The sequence below is a fragment of the Pan troglodytes genome, chromosome 1 (assembly GCF_028858775.2).
Source record: "Pan troglodytes isolate AG18354 chromosome 1, NHGRI_mPanTro3-v2.0_pri, whole genome shotgun sequence".
Lineage (NCBI taxonomy): Eukaryota > Metazoa > Chordata > Mammalia > Primates > Hominidae > Pan > Pan troglodytes.
In genome coordinates, this window is record NC_072398.2 from 179,215,127 (window position 1) to 179,234,180 (window position 19,054).

Below are 19,054 nucleotides of genomic sequence, written 5' to 3' on the forward strand. Positions count from 1 at the left end.
AAGGCGGCCCACGCCTGTAATCCCAGCACTTTGGGAGGCTGAGGCAGGCGGATTGCTTGAGGCCAGGGATTCAAGACCAGCCTGGCCAACATGGTGAAAACCTGTCTCTATTAAAAATGCAAAACTTAGCCAGGTGTGGTGGTGGGCGTCTGTAATCCCAGCTTCTTGGGAGGCTGAGGCAGAAGAATCACTTGAGCCTGGGAGGCAGAGGTTGCAGTGAGCCGAGATCACGCCACTGCACTCCAGCCTGGGTGACAGAGTGAGAGTCTGTCTCAAAAAAAAAAAAGAGTTGGGAGTGAAAAATATTGAAGCCTGATGTTAGGCCAAATAAATGAAAAATAATTGCTTAAGGCTGGACATGGTGGCTTATGCCTGTCATCCCAGTACTTTGGGAGGCTAAGGTGGCAGAATCGCTTCAGCTCAGTAGTTTGAGACCCGCTTGGGCAACATAGTGAGACACCACTTCCAAAAAAATTTAGAAAAATTAGCTGGGTGTAGCAATGCACACCTGTAATCTCAGCTACTTGGGGGCTGAGGTGGGAGGATTGCTTGACCCCAGGAAGTGGAGGCTGCAGTGAGCTGAGATCATGCCACTGCCCTCCAGCCTGGGCAATAAAGCAAGACCCTGGTTTTTTTTTTGTTTGTTTAAAGAAGTGCTTAAGAAATAGAAGATGATGGAAATTCACTCAGTGGGAGTGAGAGAGAAGGCAGTCTAGAATGATGCCCAGATTTCTTTCTTGAAGCAGTGGGTTGGTGGAACAGGAACAGTAGTAAGAGTGGGAGCATATGAGGAGTTTGTTCTGATACATATTGAGTTGGAAATGTCTGTGGGGCCTTGTACCTGACTAAGGCCTTTTCCTCAGTCAGATGCTTGTTCAAGATTCTCTCCCTGAACTGTTTTGTTATTAACCATCCTCCTCCATGCCTTCCCAGTTTCTCAGGGCTGGCCCTTTGATTGGAATATATAAATGGCCACTCTTGAAATTGTGGCTGCTATCCTCCCCTTTCTATCTTCATTCTGCAACCCCAAAACCAGCCTTAGTTTCTGTCTTGGCCAGCAAAAGAATTTTAAGTCTCAGTCCACAAAGGGAAGAGAAGAAATAGGCTGCCTGTTTTTCCGAGCACCGTTGAAGTACCAGGCAAGGGCTTTTGGTACAGAGTCCTTAGTACCATGAATTTCCTCCAGTAGAAATCACTTTAGAGAAGAGCTAATCCCTCCACTTATCCCTTATTTTATAGATAAGAAAACAGAATTCTTAAGAAGGGAAGAGGATGTATTCACTCAGTATTAAATGTTATTTTCTTTGCTTTATCCAGGTTCTATGTCAATGGGCCCAGGATTCTGAAACATAGTCCATGTTGTCATAAAGGCCACAGCCTAGTTGGGTAAACCAACACTGAACAATTAAGTTTGATCCAGTTGGGAAACTGTATTATGGGTAAACAGATTGCCAGGAGAGCCAGAACAGTTAAGAGCTGCTTAGTGTTCCACAAACACAATCAATCTTGAATCAGTCAATGAATAACTTGCCAGCATTTAGGTCACCAACTATATCTGCTTTCCTAAAGCTATGCAGGGCTCCCCAAGCAATTGGAACATTGATATTAGCTGATTCTGGGTGAAATGAATGTCTAGAGAGCTTAATGTAGTTATTCTCTTTTGCCTCTTAGGAATCTATGGATTTCCTGAAATATGTTGTTGAGTAAGTATTTGAATTTTCTCTTTGGGGTTATGTGTTCTTACCAGCGAGAGGGCATGGAGCCACAATTCAGTTAATTGTTACTAAAAACCCAATTGAAATACTACTTGTAGTAGATTTTTTTGAGGCTGGTGTACAAGGCAATTGAAAAGTTAGAAGGCCTAGCTTCTTATAGTTTTTGGGTGCCTCAGTGACCCATACTGATTCTCTTGCAGCAAACTAAACTTCAAGCCTCTAGAGCAGGAGATGCCTGTGCAGTTCCAGGTGGTAGAGCTGCCCAGTGGCCACCATCTATGCAAAGTGAAAGCTCTGAACAAGGGTGATGCCAACTCTGAAGTCACTGTGTACTACCAGGTCAGTTGGGTGTACTAAAGACTGGCGGAAGGCCCAGTGCCTGGGGATCAGGGACCCCGTGACCTTCAAGGCCCTTTTATAGTTACTTCTGTAGTTTCATGCTTGGGGCCATTTGTCCTCTTGAAGCAACTACATTTAAAAATTGCTCCTGTTGGTAAAATGGATCCTTTTTCAATCACAGTGAGGTATTGCTTCATTAATCACCTAAGTACTAATCTAGAGGGCCAGAAACCGAGGTGTGGGTGGAAATCCCTACATGTGCCCCTGATAGAACTCCCAAGTAGCAGAAGGACATTTGTTAAGGGGCAGTTTTGAAAAGAAGACAGAAGTAAACATAGCCAAACAATTAAGACACAGCAAAGAGAACGACTACTAGAGTCATAAATGTTTAAAGCACCTGAGAGGAAGGATTTATCACCTCTGTTTTAGGGTGACAACTCCATGATCCAGAGCCCCTTACTTCTTGAGGTCATACCAGCTGGGTCTCAAATTTATTCCTTTTGTCTTCAGATTCTGTGTTCTTTCCACACCATTCTACTGGGGTGTGTGGTGCTTAAAGTAAGGAAGCACTTGGCAGTAATCACAGTTAGCTCTAGCCTATAGCCTGCTTTAACCTGTGGTTGGTCCCACTCGCTTCTAGAACCATGGGGATCTTCCTTAAACCTTGCCTGTCTAGTCTGATTACTGACTCCCCAAATTCTGGGGCTCCTGTAGCCGCTGCTGTTATCTTGGGTTCCCTGCATCAGGAATTCACTTCTTTGTCAGGTCTTGTGAAGATCCCTGACTGGGCTTTGGGTGGGATGGACTGATTATCATTTCTTTGTCTTGTATCTCTGCCCCTGGGCCTCAGCCTTATTCTGACATTATCCTGGTCTGGCTGTCAGGAGCAAATTCACTTGCCCGATGTCACGGTCATCTCTTGTTAGTGAAGTTGTGTCTTGTCCTAGTCTTCTTAATGAGTACTTTGATTCAGGAGCAACAGCACTTTTGGAGCTAGGTTGATAATATTTTTGTCCTTCCGTAGAGGCCCTGCTTCTCTCTGGAGCCTCTGTGGCTGTAGCATTCCAACCTGCAGCCTCTTCTAGGTTATGACTACCAGGTCCCAAACTCCACAAATGGTACAGCCTAGCCTTTCTTAACCTAGTCTACATTTTCAGTGCCTCTTGACTGCTTACAACCCTGGTACAGGAGTACTCATTTTCGGCAGGATTTCACATTGTAAGACTATGTTTATAGAAATGCTTTCCATCAGTCACCTCTTAGCACTAGCTTCTAATACAAACTGTTCCCTTTTGGAAACCATATCCTTTCTCAGAGAGCATTGGTTTTGTTGTGGTCTGTTTAGAGGGAAACAGAAAATCTCAATGCTGACTAATCAGGTCTTGCAAGGGCACATAGGCATTAGCCTCTTCCTCTGGTGAGTGGGAAGCAAATGAGTCTGTGTGAGAGGAACCTGCAAGATCCTGACTCTGGGAGGCACTAGCAACATCCTTGTTTATTGGCCTCCTGTCCTTTCATTCTGAATGCATTATTTTGCCAGTCTTGGGCAGCTAGCATGTGGTCCCAAAGCGTGGCTTCTTTCTCTGAAGTATTTTTCTTATCAACTGGTTTTGGTCCTTGTATGTGGCGCCCGTTCTTGTTGTGTGGCACTATTCATTTTCTCTCCTCTTGAGGAATAGATCCAGATACATTTCAGGATCCCCAAACATTTCCTGCTGTCTTCCTTAGGGCTTTGAGTTGCAAGTACTTAATTTTAGAATGTGTCCTTTGACAGGATCTGGCAGGTCAGGGATTATTAATCTCACCTTTGTTTGCACCTGCAATTCTGTGCTAGTGCCGGGAGTACAAATGGTCAAGCATGACTCCTGTCCTCATAGACCTTCAGTCTGGTGGGAAGGCAGATATGTAAACAACATCAAAGTATGATTAACTCTCTTGGGGGAGAGGGATTGGTGGTGATACCTAAGTGGTTGCCTAGAATAGCTGGATTATTTAAAAGCCCTATAAACCACTGGATATTCAGTTGGCCTGACAACCTTCTCTTTTCAGTCAGGTACCAGGAGTCTAAGAGAATATACGCTTATGGAGCTGCTTGTGGTAAGTGCATAAAGGAGATGCTGAGGTTTTCAGCAGCCCCTGTCCCAATATGAGGCCCGGCCTTTTCTGCCTGGGTTAGGGACATGGGGTAGTCAGAGATCTGTGATTTGAAGGTGAGATGGTCATTTACTGTTCTCACCCAGTATAAGCCTGGGCCAATTAGGAAAAAGGCACTAAGGGAGGCTGGACTTGGGAGGTATGTGAAACACTCTGGGGAGAGAAATGGAGGTTTCTCTGCTGGGAGGAGTTGGGCTGATGGGCAGTATGTTGAATTACAGATGCACATGGAAGAACCTTGTTTTGACTTTCTTCGAACCAAGCAGACCCTTGGGTAAGTCTGCTGGCAGGGCCACTGAGCTCAAATAAGGGCCTAGGGCTTACTTTGCAGGCTGTTCATCAGATATCCTTACTGAGCAGCCTGTTAGAGCTTCCTTCCATCTCATAGGGTGATACTTACTCATCCAAACTTTTGGAATTTGTATCTTTGACTGTAATCAGGTTTTCAGTTTGGTCAAGTTTCAAGATAAGAAAAAAGGCTAGTTTGTGGTCCCCAATTCAGGAGAGGTATGGACACCTTAACATTTTTGGGTCCTGTTTCAGGACTTCCAGTTCCAATAAGGATGGGCAGAAACTTTTCCCACTCCTATCTAGTGCCTCCAAGGCCAGGGCCCAGATGATCACCTGAGCTCATATAACTTTTCTCTCTGGCTTGTAGGTACCATGTCTACCCTACCTGTAGGAACACATCCGGGATTCTAGGATTTTCTGTCACTGTGGGGACTCAGGCAACCAAATACAAGTGAGTGAGTGAGTGAGTGAGTGAGTGAGTGAATAGATGAGTGTAACCTATTATGGGCATGGAGAGTAGGGGCTCCATGTGTTTCCTTAAACCTTGGGCAGCGCTGACCAAGCAGGTTTGCTCTATTTAGTCAGTGGAAGCTGGGAAGATGGGGGTGGTTATAGATGGTCTGTTCCAGGACTGATCAATAGTTCCAGTGGCCCTTTCGGACTTGATTCAAGTCCTGTGGTCATTGTGTGGGGCTTGCCAGTGTTTCTTCTCTTCAGGCAGACCTGAGGACAAGAAGGGAAAGGATGCCTCATCTGACAGGCATGCTGAAACCTGTTAGTTTTCAGCTTTGGAATGGTCATACATGGTTGTGACTGCTTCATTATGAGGATACCAGGAAACTGGGCTGGAGGTGGGGTGAGGGGGAGGGTTCTTTCTCTTTCTGTCCTCAAAGTCAGGTGGAATACTGAGGCCTGGGAAAACACTTTAGCTTTTTTTCCTGGAAATATGTCTTAGTCTTAATTCCTTCTTTTACCTTCTGCCTGAGATCGGGTTTCTGATGACTTAATTGAAGATGTTTTGTTTTAGTTCTGATTGAAGATGTTTTGTTTCAGTTCTGAAGTTGTTGATAAGAAGATAGAAGAGTTTCTTTCTAGCTTTGAGGAGAAGATTGAGAACCTCACTGAAGAGGCATTCAACACCCAGGTGACTGTGACAGCCTGGTCTTTTGGCCTTTGGCCCACACAAGCCCCCAGATACAAATCTTAACAGGGCTTCGCCGGCCAGTTTTTGAGCTTTGCAGCCCCACCTTCCTCTTACAATAGTGTCTCCCTAGCTTCATCCGTGCCTCTTGTACTGGCATGTCCATCACAAGCCAGGCTGGACAGGGCCCAGTGTGTTCTGTGGGAAGTGGTATGTTGCCTCACCTAAGCGTCTTTCTTTTTGGTGGGAACAGGTCACAGCTCTCATCAAGCTGAAGGAGTGTGAGGATACCCACCTTGGGGAGGAGGTGGATAGGAACTGGAATGAAGTGGTGACACAGCAGTACCTCTTTGACCGCCTTGCCCACGAGGTAAAATGGTTTTCAGAGTAAGACAGCTCAAACTGGTCAAGGTTCCTGATTCTACAGGAATCACAGGTCTGTGCACACCAGCATTGTGTGGAAGAGAAACTCGAAACACTAGTCTTGGCCTGATTACTCGCTCACTTCCTGAGTTTTCAGACTGGCCTCTCTAGCACTTAGGTGGCCACGTGAGCTGGGTGCTAATCCTTACCACACCACCACCAATTTCAATCAGAGCAGCTCTATTTTTGTGCTATATATTGAGGTCTACAAGATTTTGTGGAGAAAAAGAGTTTTGCCATTTAAAGAAAATTGAGGACTCTTTGTCTTTATGGAGTTCATTATTCCAAGTGCATGTCTTTTGACAACTTCTATTCCAAAGTAGTAAAACCTATGAAAAAGATCTGGATCTTGTACTCCAGTGTGACTTTGGTTAATACATAGCCCCTATATGGTGAATTACCATAGGACATCATTGCTCTGTGATGTAAAGAGGTTATTTAGTAAGAGGCTTCATCTTAACACATTTTAGTTTTCTTAATAGAAGCAAGGTAGATTTCCTCAAGCCGTGGTATGCAGCTACCATGTAATTGGGAGGTGACACTAAGGAGATGTGGGTGTTGGGCTCAGTGTATGGTATTTAGCTCTAATTATAGCATCTGCTAACCTCTCTTGCCATTGTAGATGATTGGTATAAAATGTGAAGGCATGCCAGAGAGCTTCATCATCGTTTTGGTCTGGAAGGTTAGGGGTAACCTGAGAATAGGAAGAATAAAATGAGGTCTTCAGATGCTAAGCAGGTCCAGGGACATCTGCCTAGGGGTTAGGTTTAAGAGCTATCTTTCTTCTTGAATTTCTTTCCTATCTTCCCTTCCCTTGTAAGATTGAAGCACTGAAGTCATTCTCAAAATCAGACCTGGTCAACTGGTTCAAGGCCCATAGAGGGCCAGGAAGTAAAATGCTCAGCGTTCATGTGAGTATGTTTAACTCCATCCATTCTAGGGTTGTCATTTACTGAGTTTGGGTGGTTATCATCAGAACTCTTAAACCCCTAAATCTGGTCAGCATATTTTTCACTTTTGTCTTTGTCCTCTTTCAGGTTGTTGGATATGGGAAGTATGAACTGGAAGAGGATGGTACCCCTTCTAGTGAGGATTCAAATTCTTCTTGTGAAGTGATGCAGCTGACCTACCTGCCAACCTCTCCTCTGCTGGCAGATTGTATCATCCCCATTACTGATATCAGGGCTTTCACAACAACACTCAACCTTCTCCCCTACCATAAAATAGTCAAATAAACTGCAGTCGCGTTGGCCTGAAGCAATGTGTATTTTAAAATGTGTTTGTTTGTATTTTATGGAGTTATACTACTGCCTTAGGGCTTCCATTGAAGTTTTGCACTGGCATCATAGCATTTGATTTACTTCTTTTTATCCTTTGTTGAGACTAATAAACCCAGGGTTACTGTAGGAGCTGGCAAAGGAAAATTAGCAGAATGGGCCAAGCGAGACCAGAAAGCCTGCAGCAGCACTTTGAGAAGCCCTGGCCTGTGTCCTCTCAGACTGAGAATCTACTTCTTGAAAGGCCTTATGTAACCAGTATATTGAATAACTAAATGCTAGGTACTAATACCTGTTTTTTTTTTTTTTTAATGTATTTTTAAATAAAGATAGTTCTGTATTTCCCTTCAGAATGAGCCATCTGCTGCTGTGGCATTCATTTTATTCTATATCTATTTTTGTTCACTGTGGGGTGGGGATCTATAAATACATACTCTTCCCAAACCCTCTAAGGCAATAAAACATTTTTGGATAAAATGTTGGTAGGCAGCCCTACATGTGCAATATGAGTTAAGTGAAGATTCTGGGGAATTGCCTGGCAGGGGCTAAAGACAGAACATACAATCTGACAGAGGAAAAGAATGGATCCTCCATTATTTCAAGTGTCTTTTTGAAAAGCTAGCTCTTGTATTGAAGGTTGCCAAATAATTGGCTTCCAAGTTTAACCATAAAAGATAATAAAAGATGCACATTTTTTAAAAAAAGGTTGGAAAAATTACTTTATGAAGCCTTAAGCACTAAGGATAATTAATTAAACTGTACTCCAGGATTAGATACAATTTAATAATAGTTCAATTCCAAAATAAAAGTTATTGTAGGTAAGACCATGAAATTTCCTAACACTTGATTTTAATACATTGCGCTAATTTTCTAAAACAACTCAGAGGAACCCATATTTACAGTAGGCAGAATATTTATGAAAAAAATCTGGCATCAGGTATATTTATATATATGTATGTGTGTGTATATGTATGTGTGTATATGTATGTGTGTGTATATATGTGTGTGTGTGTGCGTATATGTGTGTGTGTGTGTGTGTGTATGTATCCCGAGATTATATGAACTAAGAAACAAGTTGTATATCTTAATAGCAGTACTAGAGCACAGAGTTTCAGACTTGGATTTATAAATGCTTTCAACGTGTGGTGTTTGGAAAAGGAGAAGACATCATCTGATTTTCAAAACCTGAAGTTTTTCTCAGGACTGAAGTCAAAATCGTAACTGCCACAGAGGGAAAAGGGAAGCTTTTCCCCTTAATTGTTGATCTGCGTCAGAAAGTCCAGTATCCCTGAGATAGGAACCACTGTAATTAGAAGGGAATGAACAGGTTTCTCCCAAAGGAAGATTGTTTGTTGCTGAATTATGCCTACTGCCCTGATCATCAGGTATAAACTTTGCATCTTCCAACCTAATGCTTGGCAGCACCAAGACGTTTCAGTAATGGTTCATCATAAACCCAGCATTCTCCATCTTCATGAAATAACTGTAAGACAAAGAGGAAGAATTTAGTTACATATTTGCTTTGTACTTCTGTAATATACTTACTATTTCATATCTGCTCCCCACCCTGCCATTAGACTGAAATGAGTTTCAAGTAGGGACCAGCGATCATCTTGTTTATAAACAGTGTTTGGCACATCACTTCTTCAACATTCACTGAAATAAATTAGGAGGAACAGCACTTAGGAGGGTGGGGCAGGCAAGCTTACCCTTGTCTCCCACTGAATTTCCTTCTCCTTCCTTTCTCGGGCTTCTGCTCTTTGTCTTTCTTCAAGCCTGTGCTTTGCTTCAGTTGCTGCATCAATGTCTCTGATTTTTAAGTTGAAAGTGACATCCTTCCAAAGGCTAAAACAAAGAGGTAAGAGGAGCTGCCAATGTTGAGAATGAAAGCCTGCAGCCATCCTGAATATAGTATAATACAAGTCAAATGGCTTTAAGTGCTGTAGGTCACAGACTAAATCTCCTTATGCTGGCACCAGGGCACTGGAGTAAGGAACAGAGATATGGGCTCAGAAGACTCCACTACTAGTTGTCAAAGAAGGAAATAAGGGCTGCCTGATAGTATGATAAGGTCAACAGAAGAAAAAGAATAGTGGAAACTGAGACCTGGGATTCTACTTCTGGCTCTATGTCTAACTTACTGTGCAACTCTGGGTCAATCAGTTTACCTCTGTAGGGCTTGAGTGTCCCTTAATATATACCTGTAAGTGTTAGAGGAACTGAGAAGTTCCATTTCAGAAAAACTCCCTTGGATTTAACAATATGATGGAGAAAATAGTATGAATGGAGAGAATAAGGGTCAAGAAGTAAATTACAGAGGCTTTAAAGTTAGTTAAGATGTGGCTTCCTCTCAAGGCCTTTATTCTCATTTCAGGAAAGAAGGTAAAGAGAAGTTAGCTGACTGAGCCATCCATGGTCACAAAGGTAGTAAAAGTGGTGGTTCTGACATACGAACCCAGGAATTCAAACTTGGTCTATACTATTATGCTCTGCCCTACTGTCTCTCAAACCCAGCCCTGTGCCTACGCCTAGGCAAGGTTTAAGCACTGCAGCAATAGTTCGACTTAACAATGTCGGCTTACCTGCGGGATTCATACTCGTTCTGATCTTCCAACTTCCTCACTTTCTTCTTGATTATAGGCAACTTCTTGGTATCTACAAAGACTGTATTTTCCTAGAAAACAATAGAGGTGGATGGGAACTAGACCCATAAACCCCTAACCTAATGTTAGATGCATTGTAGTGCTTTTGACGCTTCAAATTCTCTAGGTCCAAAATGCAGTTCACTGGCTCCTCCTGTTAATTTCATAACGTCTTTCCTCTGTTTAAGAACACTGAGTGGGCAGTAGTACAGAGTGCAAGTTCCTTGAAGGAAAGGTCTATCTTAACTCATTTTGGTATCTCTGGTGCCAGGCAGTCAGTAAATTTTATTATACAAAATCTTCAACTGTGTGTGTATGGAAACACACAGTTTAGTGCTTCATTTTATAAACATACCCCACATACCTAACATTTACTGGGTTCTTACTATGTGCCAGGCATTGTTTTACATATATTATTCTCAAGTGTTTTGAGAGCAGAGAGAAAAGTAAAAATGACTATAATTACCTATATTGCTGGGAGAAGGGGGAAGGAAAGAAAAAGCTTGCCCTGAAGAGATGACATACATTGGAGCTGTCCTAAAGTTCCAGCTCTAATATACTGTAGAAGGAAGTGCATTATGAAGGAAGTACTAATGAAGGAAGCCAGAAAAAGGGATAGAGTACAATCTAATGTAGCCTAAAACAAGTGGCAAAATAGAGGATCTTACCCCTGTTGCATATTTTGCATACATCACACCATTCCATTCCCCTTCAATTGAGCAAAAAGACTTCTTGTCATTTGGAGAACTGAACAGAAAAGGAAATACTTGTGTTAGTCTCAAGTTGAAAATTCTACCAAACAATCTGTTCAGTGTGGCCCAACTACAGAGCAGAGCACAGAAGAGCAACTGTGAAGTTTTTGATGAAAGCATCTTAACAGAACTGGACTCCCCAGGGCTAACTATAAGAACGAGGGCCTTCAACAGGACACTTACGAACTTGAGATCCCAAGAATGGTGGGTTTGGGCAAGAACGTCCTATTCTGGGTGCAAGGACCATAACAGAGTTGGCAAATTCCCTATCCTCAAGCTGTTCACAGCCTAGTGGAGAGAGACATAACCACCATTGAGATTCTAGGTGGTAAGTGCTGTGGTGAGCTTACATGGGCACTGGGGGTCAGGGAAGGCTTTGCTTAAGAATATAATGCAGGCTTTCATCCTCAGGTTGAAAGGGACCTCTGTGCCAGATGGTGTGAATACTTTCCCTGAGCAAGGATCCATTCTGCAAAAGCCGTAACAGACCTCTACTTGGACACATAACTATGGAATGTGAGAAGATAAGCAACACAGCAAAGGCCTGGTTAGGAAGGGCAAGGCATAAACAGGATTGAAAGAGGCCAGAAAAGGGAGAAATGACCAGGGCAGAGGGAGGAGAGCTGCTATCAACGCCTGAAACTTTCTTTCCCACTGTCCCCTTCCCCCCAGTTAAGGGTTCCAGAGGCAGAGAAAGTCATGGTGCCATCACTGTAGACTTTCCACTGACTGGCACAGTCATCTGCATGTGACCCAAGAGTGTCAAGTGGAAGCAAGCCAGATGCGTGCAAAATGTGATGGTTACTGTTTTTCCCCAGCAAAGGCACAGAAAAAGGGATAGCTGTGAGGACCAGGAGGCAGTGCTGCAGGGGTCACAAAGTCTGCTGTAAGGACCAGCTCATCATTCAATCTGGCAAGAATAAATTAGGGATCCGTAATCTGGTTTAGCTAGGCAACCTAGGAAGGCCTCTTTTAGTTCAACATTGCAAGTCAGGTTTTTAGGAAGGAAACCTATCAATGACCTCTGACTGCTCTGAATATATGTTTTAGGTCTTCTTCTGATATGGGACTTCAGCAAAAGACATGACACATAAAATGTGAAACACGCTTACAAAGACAGAACCATTCTTTCACACTCCTAATCCAGAAGCTGTAGTTCAAGACAAAAGGCAGTTATTTCAGAAAAGCATAAGAGCTCTAAGGCAGAAAAAATACCTACAAAATCTCGGCAGTAATTCTGTGCTTCTTGCCCCCATAAAAGGGTTTAGTGTGGAAGATGATATTTGCACTATAGCCTGTTTTGGAACAATTAATATTGCATTCTCCTCCTAATTCCACCCAGGGCACTGTGAGGATAGACCTGCAAAATCAAAAGTTTTTGGGTAAGGTTGACAGTTAAGAGGAAGAGGGGGAAGGGGCATGTCTCAAGGAACAGCAGAGTCTACTGCTGATCAGAGGAAATGGACACACTTGCCTTCCATAGCCATTGGGGAATGTGAGAATATAATGTTCATCATAGTCTAGACATGAGACACAGCCTGTGGAGAGAAGGGACAGAATCTCTGATGAGTAGTGCCAAGTGGCCACAAGGCTTTCTTGTCAAGCTGATGGTTACTCCAGGATACTCCATTCAATTTAGGGATAACCTATCTAGTTCCCCACCCTTTGCTCTCACCCCCAATACCAATGCTTAGTTGCTAACAATGACATCTAGTCTAGCCATTTTCATAAAATTCTCCTATAACATTGTAGTCCACCCAATGCCAACACACTTACCCTGCCCTATGTTGTGCACCCCAATTGACATCCCAAGGAATTTTGATTTGGTCCAGATATGAGCATTGAATTGTATCTTCTTGTTAAAACACTCAGCATAAAAGGCTGAAACTGAATAGAAATTTTCAATTAGTAGATTTTATATACCTACAGCCACCTCTCCAAAATCACATAACCTGGGGAAATAATTGGCTTCATGGGGAAATCCTTTACCCTTCAAACAGCCTCCAATTACGCCAGGAGGTACCTACCTGCCTTTTATACCCTTTTCCCCAATGCAAGCATTCATTCAGAGCCACGTGGGCAGGATCATCCCTGAAATGATGCTGTGGCCAACCCAGGAAGCTTAAAACCAAAAGGGCTATCTGTTCTGGTCTGCAAGTACACCTAGGCCCAGCCAGTGTTTCCAGTTTTAATACTGCACTAAACAAACAGGATGTTGAGGGTATGTACAGTTGACCCTCCATATCCATGGGTTTTGTACCCACAGATTCAGCCAACTGTGGATCTAAAATATACAGAGGCTGGGCTCAGTGGCTAACGCCTGCAATCCCAGTACTTTGGGAGGCCAAGACGGGAGGATCACTTGGGGCCAGGAATTTGAGACCAGCCTGGGCAACATAGTGATACACTGACTCTAAAAAAAAAAAATAAGAAAATGAGTTGGGTGTGGTGGCACATGTCCATAGTCCCAGCTAACTGGGAGGCTGAGGTGGGAGGATCATGTGAGCCCAGGAGGCTGCAGTGAGCTATGATTGTGCCACTGCACTCCACCTTGGGGGACAGAGCAAGACCCTGTCTCAAAAGAAAAAATTAAAAAATACAAAATAAAAATAATACAAATAAATAGTGAAACAACTATTTACATAGCATTTACATTGTATTAGGTATTATAAGTAATCTAGAGATGACTCAAGTATACAGGAGGGTGTGCATAGGTTATATGAATATAAAAGACACCATTTTATGTAAGAGACTTCAGCATCCTCGGTTTTGGTATCTGCAGTATGCCAGGAATATACTGTGTAGAAACTACGTATCACTTATATAAACTGTCTCACAGTTGCTGAGGTCTCTACAGCACAAATTACTATATATAAGATGACTCTGGAAGCATTAAAAGTTGGTTTCCTAAATCCCTTCTTTTTATACGCACTTAATTTGTGAAGCTAAGAGTCTGGAGCTTACAAAAGGAAAAGATATGAGGAACCAATCAACTTGAGTTTCCACTTCAGGGAATAAGAAACACACAGCTAGTCACACAACTGACAGTAACCTCAGCTATGGCGCTTTTAATGACCCTCTTTAGACAGGATAGTTTTGAGAGCAGAGGTTGCAGAGGAGCTCTGTAACTTACTGGGTGGATGATGGGAAACCTGCTCAGCCACAAATGTTACACTGTTTTTGGAAACCCAGGGAACTGGTCCTTCTGAAACTAGTTCCTGCAAGCAAATATAACATAATTTTCTTTTGATGAGAAAACACAAATGACATTTCAGAGAATCTGGTAATTGGGGTCTCTGCTCGCTCTACACACACCAAGCACCCTATATATATATTTCTATTGTAGAACTACAATATTTTAATTGCTTTGTGTCAGTCTCCCTGACTAGACTAAGACATTCTTAAAGGCAAGGATTGTGTGCCTCACTCAGGGCTGACAAGAGTAGGCACTTATCAATGTCTGCCAAATGAATAAGAACAGACACATACTTGTCTGTCTTCAGTATGGACTATACGTAATGCATCACTTGGAGAGGGAAATATATGGAGAATCATGTTTACTGACAGATTATTATGTGTCAGGTGCTGTGGGCTATGGTTTTGTTTTTTTCACTTCTTAAAGCCTTTTTACATGCATTTGAGTCTCCCCTGCTGGTCATTTTCTTCAACCACTAAATTTGTTGGCGCCTCAGAGCCAGTTCTGGGTTACCTACTCTTCTGTAGCTATGCTGTCTTCCTAAATAATTTTATCCAATCCTAGAGCTTTAAAATGTCATCTAAATACACTATAATCTTTGAAAGCCCCATCCCCATCTCAGACCTCTCCCTAAACTCCACACTCTTAAATTCCATCTCCCTACTTGACAGCTTCACAGACCTCTAAAACTTTATATTTTATATTAGCTTTTGATTTTTCCCTCCCCAAATCCAATCTTTTCCTTATCAGTAAATGACACTGCCACTGCTTACGTCCACATGCAAGGATTCATCTCTGATGTCTCCTTTCCCTTACCTCCCCCAATCCATCAATCAGTTCTACCTCCAAAATAAAGCTTGAATCACCATGTCTCTCTTGGAATAATGTCAAAACCTCCACAATGGTCTCCATGCTTCTATATTTGCCCCTTCTCAATTTATTTTTCACAAAATCATTCTATTGATCTTCTCAAAACAAAAATGAGATCCTGAAAAGCCATAAAATTATGGTCTACAAGACCTTGCAAGATCTGATTTCTACATCCCCATCCTCATCTCATCCTACTCTTTTTCCTCCTTCTCACTACATTCAAACTATGCTGCTCTAACAACAATTTCTTCTATGGGTGGTGACCATCTTTTGATCATTGCTTTCATCATTATTATTTGCCCCTAAATAAAATCTTGAATCAGTATACAATTAAGATAATTTTAAAATGTCAATGCAGAACTCACTGTGTTCTCTTCAGTATCATTTGGTAATGTCCAATGACACTGAAAAATCTCGCCCAAAATGGGATTGTATGGCTTTTTGGCAACTGATCCTTTCCTTCCCGCATGGAAGGCTGAGAGGTACCATTTCACAACCTGAACCATTCGATCCTTGGGATCCTTCTGGTCACTAATGCTGCAAGGGAGAAAGACAAAATTTAACGTCCTGCTTTCTGGTACAAGACAAGATGATGCAACAACCCCCAGCATGGTCCACCTAAGTCAGGCTGAGAGGACTGAGGACCTAGGACCAGGAGTTAGCTTACAGTTTCATTTTAAAATTGAGTATAATATATATAATTAAATGCATTGGTCTTAGTGGTTTTTTCTTTTTTTTAAATTTCAACAGGTTTTTGGGGAACAGGTGGTGTGTTTGGTTACATGGATAACTTCTTCAGTGGTGATTTCTGAGATTTTGGTGCACCCATCACCCAAGCAGTGTACACTATATCCAATGTGTAGTCTTTTATCCTTCACAGCCCTCCCACCCTTCCCCTTGAAGCCCCAAAGTCCACTGTATCATTCTTTTTTTTTGAGACGGAGTCTCGCTCTGTCACCCAGGCTGGAGTGCAGTGGCGTGATCTCGGCTCACTGTAACCTCACCTCCCAGGTTCAAGCAATTCTCTGCCTCAGCCTCCCGAGTAGCTGGGATTACAGGTGCTCGCCACCAGCTTGGTTTCTCATTCCTGAGTCTCTTCACTTAGAATAATGGTTTCCAACTCCATCTAGATTGCTGTGAATGCCATTATTTCGTTCCTTTTTATGGCTGAGTAGCATTCCACAGTATATATATGCCACATTTTCTTTATTTGCTTGTTGATTGATGGGCATTTGGGCTAGTTCCATTTTTGCAATTGCAAATTGTGCTGCTATAAACATGTGTGTGCATGTGTCTTTTTCATATAATGACTTCTTTTCCTCTGAGTAAATACCCAGGAGTGGGACTGCTGAATCAAATGGTGGATCTACTTTCAGTTCTTTAAGGCATCTCTATTCTGTTTTCCATAGTGGTTGTACTAGTTTACATTCCCACCAGCAGTGTAAAAGTATTCCCTTTTCACCATATCCACATCAACATCTATTTTTTTTTTTTGAATATGGCCATTCTTGCAGGAGTAAGGTGGTATTATTGCATTGTGGTTTTGATTTGCATTTCCCTGATAATTAGTGATGTTGAGCATTTTTTCATGTTTGTTGGCCTTTTTTTTTTTTTTTCTTTTTGAGATGGAGTCTCGCTCTGTTGCCCAGGCTGGAGTGCAGTGGCGCGATCTTGGCTCACTGCAAGCTCCACCTGCCGGGTTCACGCCATTCTCCTGCCTCAGCCTCCCCAGTAGCTGGGACTACAGGCACCTGCCACCACGCCCAGCTAATTTTTTTGTATTTTTAGTAGAGACGGGGTTTCACTGTGTTAGCCAGGATGGTCTCACTCTCCTGACCTCGTGATCCACCTGCCTTGGCCTCCCAAAGTGCTGGGATTACAGGTGTGAGCCACCGCGCCCGGCCAACCATTTATTTTATTATCATTATCTTCTTTTGATAATTGTCTATTCATGTCCTTAGCCCACTTTTTGATGGGATTATTTGTTTTTTGTTTTCTTCCTGATCTGTTTGAGTTCCTTGTAGATTCTGGATATTAGTCCTTTGCCAGATGCATAGTTTGCGAATATTTTCTCCTACTCTCTAGGTTGTCTGTTTACTCTGTTATTTCTTTTGCTGTGCAGAAACTTTTTAATTTGACTAAGTTCCATCTATTTATCTTTGTTGCATTCACTTTTGGATTATTGGTCATAAAGTCTTTGCCTAGGCCAATGTCCAGAAGTTTTTCCAATGTTATCTTCTAGAATTTTTATGGTTTTAGGTCTTAGATTTAAGTCTCCGATATATGTTGAGTTGATTTTTGTATAAGGTGAGTGATGTGGATCCAATTTCATTCTTCTACATGTGGCTTGTTAGTTATCCCAGCACCATTTGTTGAGAAGGGTGTCCTTTTCCCACTTTATGTTTTTGTTTGCTTTGTCAAAGATCAGTTGGCTGTATTTGGCTTTATTTCTGGGTTCTCTATTCTATTCCATTGGTCTATGTGCCTTGGTCTTAGTGTTTTGCTTGAGGATTTGACAAACGCATATATCTATTTAATTAATCATCACTTAATCAAAAAACAGAATATTTCCATTAATCCAGAAAGTTTTCATATCTCCCTTTCCAAACAATCGCCACATCTTACTTACTCTGAGGCAAACACTGCTTCTGGTTTCTAGTATCATAGATTAAGTCCATGTAAGTGCATTGCTTAATTGCCAAATAATTGGAGATTTTCTGTATGTTATCAATTACTAATTTAATTCATGGGTGTAGAATATACACCCTGTATGATTCCAATTATTTTAAATTTATTAAGACTTCCCTATATATGTTCTATCTTGATAAACATTTCACATGCACCTGGAAAAGACTCTGTGTTATACAATTGTTGGGTAGTGTTTAGAAAGGCCAATTGGGTCAAGTTGATTTGATAATGCTGTTTAAATCTTCTATAGCCTTCCTGATTTTTTGGGGGGGGCGGGGAGGTGGTGAAGGCAGAGGCTACTTGCTTCATGAGACCCTGACGGATGAATTTGTGGACTTGGCTATTTCTCTTTTTAGTCAATTTTTGTTGCTGCATGTATTTTGAAGCTGTGTTATTAGGTACATACATATTTAGGAGTATTATTTATTCTTGATAAATAGATGCTTTTATCATTACAAAATATTCCTATTTGTCTCTAATAATATTTCTTGTCTTAAAAGTCTCCTTTGATACTTATACAGATACACCAGTTTTTGCTATGCTTAGTGTTTTGCATAGTATATCATTTTCCATCCTTTTACTTTTAACCAGTGTCTTTAAAGTTTCTCTCTTGAAAATATCATATAGATAAATCCTGCTTTTTTAATCCAGTCTGACATTAAATGGAGTGGTAACTGTTGATATAGTTGGGATTAACTCTACCATCTTAATAGGTTTTCTATATGCCCCCTTTGTTCCTTGTTCATGCCATTATTTCTCCTTTTCTCCTTTCTTAGAATTAATGGAGTATTTGTATGATTCCGTTTAATCTTATCTACTGGCTTTTGAACTGTACTTTTTTTTTTTTAAGACAGGGTCTTGCTCTGTCACCCAAGCTGCAGTGGTGTGATTATAGCTCACAGTCCCAGCCTCAAATTGCTGGGACTGCATGACCCTCCTGCCTTAGCCTCCCAAGTAGCTGGAACTACAGGTGCACACCACCAAGCCTGGCTTATTATTTAAAAAATTTTTTTGTAGGGACAGGGTTGTGCTATGTTGCCCTGGCTGGTCTCAAACTCCTGGCTTCAAGCAATCCTTCTACTTTGGCCTCCCAAAGTGCTGGGATTACAGGCATGAGCCACTGTAACTGGCCTGTAAATAGTTCTGGGGGCCTCAAAGTTTAAATTCTCACACATAAAAACTACCCTTAAATCTCAAATCTATACCCAATGAACAACTGGTACGTTCCATTTTTGCTTACACGTTACTAATAAATGCTTAAATTTTACTTCTTAAATTATCTGTTAAACACTGCCATATTTATTTAAATTTCTGCCTTTGGGGAATTGGTTATTCTTTTAAATCTTCATCAAGAAAAAAATATATATATATACTTATCAATGTCAGCCAGTGTATTCACCCAGCAAGAAACTTCAGTGATATGTATCTAGCTTCAGTAAATCACAGTCTGAGACTAAGGAATGCAAAGAAGACAAACTAACAACATTCCCCATTACAAAAAAATTTCCTGCTACCAGCGAAAGGCAATGTGAACTCACCTCCTTGTAAATCAATTTCACCTTTACA

At 41.7% G+C, this 19,054-nt stretch overlaps 2 protein-coding genes across 36 annotated transcripts in view; one reads left to right on the forward strand and one right to left on the reverse strand.

The window, feature by feature from the left end:
- The window catches only part of NRDC (nardilysin convertase), a 90,704-nt gene extending 83,384 nt beyond the window's left edge, over positions 1 to 7,320 (forward strand). For 4 of the 6 annotated variants that reach the window (XM_054666841.2, XM_001140946.8, XM_063780396.1 and 1 more), the window contains 9 exons: positions 1,672 to 1,703; positions 1,916 to 2,054; positions 4,104 to 4,151; positions 4,430 to 4,482; positions 4,867 to 4,950; positions 5,553 to 5,643; positions 5,894 to 6,010; positions 6,885 to 6,974; positions 7,101 to 7,320. In XM_054666841.2, coding sequence (XP_054522816.1) covers positions 1,672 to 1,703; positions 1,916 to 2,054; positions 4,104 to 4,151; positions 4,430 to 4,482; positions 4,867 to 4,950; positions 5,553 to 5,643; positions 5,894 to 6,010; positions 6,885 to 6,974; positions 7,101 to 7,298 — 852 coding nt within the window. In that variant the 3' untranslated portion in view covers positions 7,299 to 7,320. The remainder of the gene's footprint in view (positions 1 to 1,671; positions 1,704 to 1,915; positions 2,055 to 4,103; positions 4,152 to 4,429; positions 4,483 to 4,866; positions 4,951 to 5,552; positions 5,644 to 5,893; positions 6,011 to 6,884; positions 6,975 to 7,100) is intronic. The other 2 variants (XR_010146567.1, XM_054666844.2) reach the window with 2 other exon arrangements.
- A 782-nt stretch (positions 7,321 to 8,102) lies between these two features.
- The window catches only part of OSBPL9 (oxysterol binding protein like 9), a 275,611-nt gene continuing 264,659 nt past the window's right edge, over positions 8,103 to 19,054 (reverse strand). For 29 of the 30 annotated variants that reach the window (XM_063795794.1, XM_063795728.1, XM_063795526.1 and 26 more), the window contains 9 exons: positions 15,166 to 15,337; positions 13,868 to 13,952; positions 12,511 to 12,621; positions 12,209 to 12,272; positions 11,954 to 12,094; positions 10,651 to 10,729; positions 9,923 to 10,014; positions 9,050 to 9,185; positions 8,447 to 8,823 (listed from right to left, as the gene is read on the reverse strand). In XM_063795794.1, the coding sequence (XP_063651864.1) occupies positions 8,749 to 8,823; positions 9,050 to 9,185; positions 9,923 to 10,014; positions 10,651 to 10,729; positions 11,954 to 12,094; positions 12,209 to 12,272; positions 12,511 to 12,621; positions 13,868 to 13,952; positions 15,166 to 15,337 (955 nt within the window). In that variant the 3' untranslated portion in view covers positions 8,447 to 8,748. 30 annotated transcript variants of the gene reach the window in all.